This window comes from Trachypithecus francoisi, unplaced genomic scaffold, assembly GCF_009764315.1.
Source record: "Trachypithecus francoisi isolate TF-2019V2 unplaced genomic scaffold, Tfra_2.0 Lachesis_group16, whole genome shotgun sequence".
NCBI lineage: Eukaryota > Metazoa > Chordata > Mammalia > Primates > Cercopithecidae > Trachypithecus > Trachypithecus francoisi.
In genome coordinates, this window is record NW_022681461.1 from 1,319,686 (window position 1) to 1,329,476 (window position 9,791).

General features: G+C 42.5%; 1 protein-coding gene across 6 annotated transcripts in view; it reads left to right on the forward strand.

The window, feature by feature from the left end:
* Nucleotides 1-9,053, forward strand: part of ERCC6L2 (ERCC excision repair 6 like 2) — a 136,478-nt gene extending 127,425 nt beyond the window's left edge. For 3 of the 6 annotated variants that reach the window (XM_033236640.1, XM_033236638.1, XM_033236639.1), the window contains one exon: nucleotides 4,915-6,649. In XM_033236640.1, coding sequence (XP_033092531.1) covers nucleotides 4,915-5,890 — 976 coding nt within the window. In that variant the 3' untranslated portion in view covers nucleotides 5,891-6,649. Of the gene's footprint in view, nucleotides 1-1,419; nucleotides 3,284-4,914 lie in introns of those variants that run through there. The other 3 variants (XM_033236637.1, XM_033236645.1, XM_033236641.1) reach the window with 3 other exon arrangements.
* The last annotated feature ends 738 nt before the right edge of the window (nucleotides 9,054-9,791 follow it).

The following is a 9,791-nucleotide window of genomic DNA, read 5'->3' on the forward strand; positions in this document are numbered from 1 at the left end:
AGTGTCATCAGAGCACAGGACCATTCAGCATAGACGTAGAAGACTCGGGGGACTGTTGGTTCCGGGGACACGGAGGGATGGCTTGGAAGGATGAGGGATTGGATTAGATCAAGATGTACAGTAGGAGGAGATGAGAGGCCAGTGGTGATGGATGACGGCAGTGAACAGGGATGGGAGGCGTGGTCGGACTGGCCCTGCTGGCTTCTGGGGCAGTGGGAAATGTCTCTGGCTCTGTGAGTTCAAAATACTTCCTGCAGGGGTTTGGCGACTCCCAGGCAGCTAGTTCCTCAGCTGCCCAGGGAAGAGCTTGTCCCCTAGCTCTTTGGAGTGCTAGCATGGCTTGTTGGAGTATGGCTCTCCATACATGTCTGTAGTTGCACAGAAAGGTGAACACCTCCCACACTGCCGCACAGCATACCTCCCCACAGACAGACCAGCAACAAGGATTTTTGCGGAGTGTGCCTTTTCACTTTGGGCAAATATTTTGCCAGGGGGCTGACCATATACCTTTTTCCCCCTAAGTTTGCATGCGTTCTCTGTTCTCGATTGCCTCCAAGAGCCATGTTAGGACACTGGTTTATTCTGTTCTGGGCTTCAGCGTAGCTGCAACTTTAATCTCTTCCCTCGATATATTGTATGCTGCTTACTCGATATATTATATGCTGCTTATAGTCCTTCTTCATCTTCTTTGCTCATCAGTGCCTTCTCAAGAGGTGGTTTGGAAACTGCCTCTTCAGCATCATGATGAGTAAGTTTGGAGGGGCTCCTTTGTTGACTGGCAGTCTCTGAAGGAAGGATCTAGCTTTCTTTTCCATGCATTTGCAACCTTACAGAGAGTAGGGAACTTTGCAGGTGCTAATTCTTTATGCCCTCTGAGTCCAAAGACTAAGAAATGGAAAGAGTTCTTCCTCGTGTTTCTCAGTGAGTCGTCCTTCAATGCTCATGAATTTCATTATGTCACAACCTGCACCAGGGAGCAGTGAGGCATGATTGAATCCTTCCTCAGTGAAACTTCACATTGTGACATATGAGATCATTTCAGAAAAGGTTGCGATGAGCTTACACTGACTTATGAAGGCTCAGTCAGTGACCCCAAGGTTAGGGTTGGCACCAGGTTGAAAGAGTAATCGTGTTACCTTGATGTCAGGGCCCTTGCTAGCTAGTCATGCTGTGGCTTCGTTGAAGTCACTGCTGGGTTGAGTTCGACGGAGGTCGTGGTGCCTCCTGGCTTGACGGCTGAGAGGAGGGCACTGAGTCTTTTGCTTATCTGCTGCATCGGGTTACAGCTGGGTTTGCACACAGCATGATAGATGAGCAAGAAAGCAGCCTTCACAACCTTGCACTTGGTGGTAACATTACCCATGTTTTTCCAGTCAGGCATGCACCATGGTGCTATTTTTATTTTGCCTTTCTCTCCAGCAATTGATCTGTCCGGCCTGATGAAATCCTTCAGCTCCAGCACCAGATCAAACGTTGTAATCAGCATTGTGAAAGTGACTGATACAGCACCTGCTGTGTGGGGAGTTTGCTTTTGGAATGGACGCGATGCCACACAGCATGCTGCATACGCATCTTGAGCTGTGGGCAGAGCAATGACAGACTCGTCAGCTTCGCTGAGTTCTAGTGGCATGTTCAAGTGTTTCAATCACTACGTGCCTTATTGGCTTTGGTTACCAGTTAGGGATGTAGAATTAAAACTGTCCAACCATGTACATTTTACCACCCTCTTTTCCATTAACTGTCCTAGTCAATAGAATCAAGACTGCACCTTTCTCCACTGCGGTCACGTGATCATCTGAATGTTCAGTCCTACCTTCCCTTCCGGAAGCTTAGGCAGACAGAAGATGAATTTAGCTGTGTTCCACCTCCCTTCCTCCAGAAAGGGAGGATTTTGAATTGTATCCGTGATCCAGAACTGCTTTTGATACACTTGCTGAAAGAGACATATCTTTGGTTTCTTTTTTCCCCCTTTCACTAAATGGGTTATGGAAGTCTACTCTAGTTAACTAATTTTTCTTCACAAAGTGGCTGGCGTATGCCACCTGGTTGTACCCTGCAGTTCCTTACATTCTTAGAGAAAATTCTGAAGGCCCAGAGTTAGGAAAGCCAGTTAGAAGGCAAAAATAAAATGAATGATAATTATAGCTTATCCTGTGAGCAACAACCATGTGGCACAGTGAACTTGCAGACTACTCAGATAAAATGAGGTTAGAAGCAGCTCTCCTCCCAGAGGCGACAGCTCAGAGGGTCGCCGGTGAGGTCGCGGTTTCAGCACAGCAGAGGTGAAGTTACTCTGGCAGTTGCTGAGACACCACCAAGCCTTAGATAAATAAAAGACATCAGCTTGTAACCTTGCCAATCACTTAATCTTTACAAGCACAAATGTTTACTAGAAGGGCCATGAAAATGGATTTGAAGATGATTAATAAACAGAATAGTATCTCACTATTTCATGTGAAGTGAAAACTGGAACCTCTTAAGAATATGCTTGTTACTTTCCAACAAGAACATTGGCAATTTCCAGGACAGAAATTTGGAGTCATGTATATGTGTTATTAAATATTCTGTTGGAGATGAAAGTGGCTTTTGATAAAGCACGTATAGTATCTGGATTTGGGCAAGTTAACAAGATAGTGTAGTGAGGACTAGAAGCCATGGGCCCATCTGAAGCCACAAACGAAAGTTGTGAGTGTGCTTTATGGTCTACCACTAACAGCAAAGGAAACACAAACTGTATAACCTGTTCTGCGTGGCAAAAATGAAAGTGGCATTGAAGCTCCTACTTACGTACATTCAAAGTAATATTTTTTTATGCTAAGGATTCTCTCTCTGTTGTGCATAAGATAAAATTCAAACTTCTGAACTTGGCCTACAGACCCCCTCTGATTTTTAGCCTCTTCCTTGCAGTTTCTCCTGCCACTCTTTGAACCAGGTCATCTTGGACCTGAGACTGTACATGCGCCCTCTCCCCCGGAAGACTTCTCACTCATCATTACCTGACCGGCGTACCTACCCACCTTACCTACCACCAGTCGCTGACCCAGGTTCCCTTTCTATGAATGCCAGTGGTGCCCCATATTTACCTCATGGTAAATTTACATTATGGGTTTATCACTCTAGTCTAGTTTGATTTTCATGCATTCGTCTACCCCAAGTAAACTATAAACTCCTTGAAGATAGAAACCGGAGTCTTATTTGCTGTTACGTAGTTCCTGCTATAGTGCTTAGCACATAACAGTCTCTATAAATATTTGTTGAGTGAATAAAGGAATTTTTTAAGGAACTATGGTATAAAATATAATTTCTAAAACTTTAGGACTTTTAATCATGGGCTGCTCCACTCACCATCTATGACTTTTGTTCAAAGGAGTATTTATAAACATTGAGCTGTTCTATCTCTTGGCCCAAACTCATCATCAGCAAAGCAATACCCACTGTCTTAGTCTGCTTGGATTGTAATAACAAAATACTATAGACTGGGTGGCCTAAACAACAGAAATTCATTTCCACAGTTCTGGAGGCTGGATGGCCAACAATAAGAAGTTAGCTGGCCGGGCGCGGTGGCTCAAGCCTGTAATCCCAGCACTTTGGGAGGCCGAGACGGGCGGATCACGAGGTCAGGAGATCGAGACCATCCTGGCTAACATGGTGAAACCCCGTCTCTACTAAAAAATACAAAAAACTAGCCGGGCGATGTGGCGGGCGCCTGTAGTCCCAGCTACTCGGGAGGCTGAGGCAGGAGAATGGCGTGAACCCGGGAGGCAGAGCTTGCAGTGAGCTGAGATCCGGCCACTGCACTCCAGCCTGGGCGGCAGAGCGAGACTCCGTCTCAAAAAAAAAAAAAAAAAAAAAAAAAAAAAAAAAAAAGAAGTTAGCTGATTCAGTTTCTGGTGAGGGCCCTCTTCCTGGCTGGCAGGTGGCCACCATCTCCCTGTGTCCTCACATGGCAGAGAGGAGAAGGCAGAAGAGAAAGAAACTGTGTGGGTTCTCTGGCATCTCTTCTAAGGACACTAATCCTGTTGGATCAGGGTCCCACCCTTAGGACCTTATTCAACCTTCATTACCTCCTAAAGGCGCTGACTCCAAATAGTGTTATGTCCTGGGTTAGGGGGCTTCAGCAGGATTTGGGGGAGGGGCACAGTTCAGTCCACAGCACCCTCATTTAGGGAAGGGAGCAGGGCTCATTGCCCAGGTCCCTAAGTCCTTCTGCCTCTGTCTTACCAAGGTTCTTGAAGGCCCATTTCCTCATACATGTATACAACCGCTTTCATTAGTATCTTACACTAAGAATACAACACACTTCTTCTAATAGCATCTCACTTCTTAGCTTAGGTGTCCATACCAGCTGGGGAAAAAATAATCTGGGTTTATCAGTTTAGAACTTTCCTTTGGGCTCATCAAAAAGTCTTATGCGATTTCTATATTGTATCTGTAGAAGAAGGGGAAAAGGAGAGGGAAGGGAAAAAAACAAATGTCTTTCTTAATTTTTCAGAATTTGCTCTTTTCATTAAGATTCTTCTTTGACAACTTTATTTCATGGGACTTGGATACAATATAGATTTTCAAGTACAGATTCTGTAAATCATGATCCTCATGTCAGTCATAAATCATTGGCTCACTGGAGGAGTAGCATGCTGGGCCTCCATAATTCCCAGGAAATACCTAATATAATAGCATAAATCAAAATAACTTACAAAGTGGTGATTTTGTGAGCTCAAATACTTTTCTCAGTAGCATCAGGGAAGAGGCCTCATTCTACTAGGATAAAATGCATTTTCATTATGGAATTCAGCAGACATGCTAAAGGAACAAGATTACCTTCCTTGGCCTCTACATTTCCTGTTAGTGGTGATGAGTTATTTCAAAATAAAATGTAATGAAAATAACCACTAGTTTTGTTCATTTAATCTTTAGAAAACAATTTGAAGAAATGGCCTCTTATTTTAACTCGTCTTCTGTAAACGAATTTGCTAAACGTATAACCAATGCCACATCAGAAGAACGACAGAAAATGCTAAGAGACTTTTATGCTTCTCAATATCCAGAGGTAAAAGAATTTTTTGTGGATTCTGCATCAGAATTCAACAATTCTTCCTTTGAGAAAGGAGAGTGCACCAGAAAGAAATCTGAAAAAAGAGACTCTCTTATAAAAGCAAGGCTGTCAGATTCTGAAACTTTGTCATTTCAAGATTCTACCAACAAAATTTCTCAAGTTTGCAGCCTAAAAACATATAAAAGAAAATCAATTAAGTTTCAAAATCATAGTTCCTGTAGAGAAGAGGTGTATTCTAATGATGCAGAAACTAAGAAATCACCTGTTAGTTCTACTCAAGAGATTGACAGTGGGAAAACCAGCCAAGCATCCAAAGATACTGTGACATCCCGTTCTCAGAACAGTGAGCCTGAAACACATGAGAGAAGGTTAGAAAATACCATGAAAGACAAACAGGACCTCACAAGAATGGGCATTTCAAGAAAAGAACCCCTTCTGAAATTGGAAAACAAAAAGATAGAAAATCCAGTGCTGGAAAATTCTTCTGTGATAAACTTACTTGGTGATACCTCTATTCTTGACGACCTTTTTAGAAGTCATGGGAGCAGTCCCACGCAACTGCCAAAGAAAGTTCTTTCAGGGCCCGTGGAAAAAGCAAAACAGAGACCAAAAGATTTCTGGGACATTTTGAATGAGCAGAATGATGAGAGTCTTAACAAACTCACAGACTTGGCAGTAATAGAGACTCTGTGTGAAAAAGCGCCTCTAGCAGCGCCCTCCAAAAGGAGAGAAGAGCCAGCAGCTCCTCTCTGGAAATCAAATGAGAAATTTTTATGGAAGAAATTTAACTCAAGTAGTACAGATGAAAACACAACCAATACACAGAGTACTACATAAGTATGTAAATGAATTACTGCACCAGTGAACTGCTGCCATCACTGTTTACAGCACTGGATTCCACACTGATTCTATTATCTTGAACACAGTTGTTGACATATATTTTTATTAAATTATTGCTTTAGGATTTTTTAGTCTGAAGTATTATCATGGATCTGTTTTTCTTGATATTTGATTTGATCTTTCAAGAATATGATTGTATTTATAGTATAAACCTCTGTTATGAATTAGAAAAGATTCTAGGTCTGTTAGTAGGAGACCTGGGACATCTTTCTTACTGTGTTGCGTAATGATGAGGCACTTGCCCTGGTGAGCATTGTTTTCCAGTGTGAAAGATGAAGGGTCTGAACCAAAACAGCGTGAGTGTCCTTCCAGTTTAAAAAAGCTTTGCTTTGCTCTCCTGATGGCTCATAGGCGAATCGTATCCGCCCCTCAAATCAGGTGCACACCAATGTGTTTCTTTTTTACTAGCACTTGAGAAAGTTATTAAGTATTTTCTTTTTCCTTGGGTATCATGTTCTATTATTATTTTAGAAAAAAGTCATAACTAGTACTGAATATATGGTATATATGATATTAAAATGATAATTTTGCAACAGCTCAAAGTTAAAAGGTAAATGTTACTCACTTTGCTGTGTGAGCTGTGATTACTACCATTAGCCACAGACACCAGTGCCTCAACTTTTTATGTACCTATTGTGATTTAATCAATGTAAATAAAGGTTTGTATAGTATTTTTGAAGTTAAGTATGAAGAAATGAATCGACTTTTTATTTTGTTAGAAACTATTACATTTTGAGTGTAATTTATATGGTTTACAACAAAATGAATGCACTCATTGTTGAATTCATATGTATTTAGAAGCCTTTACTCAGCCCCTGTGTTCTGTGCTAGGGGCTTGAGCTGTACAGATAAGGCAGAGCTACAGGTGAAAGAAAGGTAACCATGTCAGTGAAAAATCATGGTGGAAAGCCCCTGCTATCTCGTGTGCACGCTGTAGGCAGGACCTGAACTGCCTCCGCTGCAGGTTCAGATGCACCGCTGCAGCTGTCCTTCAGTCAGTTCACAGGGCTGCGAGAGGACACATCCATCCAGAAAACGGCCTGAGCCCGGAACTGGCTGTGCTAGAGAGCCCTGCGGTATACTGAGCTGAGGAGAGAGGGCTTCCGTGTACCCAGGATGTGGAGTCATTGCTCAGAAGTGAATAAAAAATCAAAAACCAAAGTCTTCTCAAGGGACTGATCGGCCACGTGTGCTCTTCTTTAGAGCAATGTTCCCTTAAAGCCCTGAAAACACCTCGTCAAGGAAATAAACAACATCTGCAAATGGTGCAGCTGCCCCTAAGTATTCAACGCAAAGAAGCCTTAGTTTGCAGAGATGATGATGAACTTTTCATTCGTCCACAGAAAAGGAGGACGCCCCAGGAAATACACGGCTATTTTCTAATTAAAGTTCAGTGTGTACACTTTCTAAATTCTGAAGTTATCCTTCCTTTATGATATCAAAATAACGCTCTTTTATGAAATGATGGTAGATCATAGCTTGTAGTCTTTTTCATTGTCCCTACATAAAAGTTGGCAGTCATGTCGGTCCCAGAAGTTTTATTTGACACTTACTGGTCTATAAAATCCAAAGGAATGGGGATCACTGCCTGCCTTAACGGTTTTTTGTTTTTTTGTGTTTTTGGCATGTGGAGGATTTTTATGTCACAAATCCAGCTAACAGTGGGTCTAGGATCCAGGCCTCACAAGGATGTTACTGAACCTGCCCGTTCCAGTGACAGGCCCGCACCTTCAGAGAACGAGTGCCCATCACTGTCTAGGCTCAGTGCAGACTTGTTTCTGGTTTCACCTCCACCAGAGACTGCAAACCATCTTCTTTCTGCCCAGTGCTTCTGGGAAGCCTTACGGGGATGGTTCATAAGCCACTTTGCTGTGGGTGATAGCCCCTGTACACTGTGGCGTGACGGCTGGCTCCACTTGGTGTTTGTTGCAGGAGGGAAGAACATCTCACTTTTGCTTGGCTAAAGGGCCACCCCAGGAGGGCTGTTTTGCCTCGTAGGGTCTTGCAGGGTTTCGCTAGGAAAACAGTGCATCTGGTAGTTACTGTCTGCCCTAGGAGGAAAGACAGATTCGCCCTTCCTTCCCAAGTCCCAGGCTGTGTGGTGCCCAGCCCCAAGGTAGCAAGTCAGCACCTCCGCAGAGGCTTTTAAGCATGCAGATGTCCAGGGTCCTTGTCAAGAGACTCTAAATCAAGGAGTCTAGGGCTCAGCACAGGCACCCTTTTTGTTTTTGCACTTTCACAGGAATTCTGATGTGCCAGTGACTGTCTGAGGTTTGTCCCTGGGCAGGACTCACCTGCCTGACCTTCTCTCTCTCTGGGACGCAGTATTTCCAGAGAGGTGCATCAGTTGCCCCACCACGACTTCCAGCGCCCTCCATGTCCACATGCAGCTGAGCTCATCATGGAGCACACCGTGTGCTTTGTGTTGTTACATTCGTATCAAAATGTCCACACATATCTGAACATCTGTGTTCACAGTGGCATTATTCACAATAGCTAAAACATGAAGAAAGCATTCCAAGTGCCTATCAATAAATAAGCAAAATATTATACACACACATGGGAATATTATTCAGCCTTGAAAGGAGATTCAGACACATGCTACAACATAGATGAATCTTGAGAAATAAACCAGACACAGAAGGACAAATACTGTATCATTCCACTTATATGAAGTACCTAGATTGGTCAAATTCTTAGAGACAAAGTAGAATGGTGGTTGCCAGACACTGGAGGGAGGGGAGAAGGGAGTCATTAATGGGTATAGAGTTTGTGTTTTACAGGATGAAAAGTGGTCTGAAGATGGATGGTCGTGATGGTTGCACAGCAATGTGAATTTAATGACACTGAAGTATACACTTAAAAGTCATTAAAATGCTAAATTTTATATGTATTTTACCACAATTTTAAAAATGGAAAAAAAGTATGACCAAAAGCAACACCTGTCCAGAATGTGTGTTATATGCCAAATTTTGACATATGTGAGATCGCTGACTGTATTTTACTTATAAATTTGAAATTAATACGGTTTTTACATTGACACTCCATATAGGCCATTATTTTGAAAAAACATTTTCCTTATTAAAAGATTGGGAAAAAATTCACACATAGCATTGTTTTTCTTTTTTTGTAAGACAGGGTCTCACTCTGTCACCTAGGCTAGAGTGCAGTGGCGCGATCCTAGCTCACTGCAGCCTGGACCTCCCAGGCTCAAGGGATCCTCCCACCTCAGCCTCCCAAGTAGCTGGGATCACAGACATGCACCACCCTGCCCAGCTAATTTTTGCATTTTTTTGTAGAGACGGTTTCGCCACATTGCCCAGGCTGGTCTCGAACTTCCGGGCTCAAGCAATCTGCCTGCCTTTGCCTGCATTGTTCTTCTGTTATACTTAATGTATTTTGTTTGCTTTGCTGCAGGTTAAACTATGATGGTTATATTTATTGCCTGAGTTTCCATTAAGACCAATCTTAATCATACCAATATGATACCTGTCATGGACAGAGATAATACTCATCTGATATTCTTGGTTTTTTACTGCTGTGTTTTGTAGATAAGAATCAAGAATGCTTCTTTCTACAGGTGTCTTTTTTGTTAGCTAAATAGGCCTCAGTCTCATTGAAAGAAATAACTAAAACTCACTTTATATTGTTTCAGTTTATCTGGCAGGGGGAAAGATGCATGCAGCTCTGAATTTCTAATACGTCTCTAAGGAAACTCGTGAGTTGTCTTGTCAGACTAAAATATCAATTATTGACCTCCATACTTTTGGATTTTCTTAATTTTTTTGTAAAGTGGGACATGTTTCTGAACTGAAAGAAACTTCAAAAGAAGCCCATA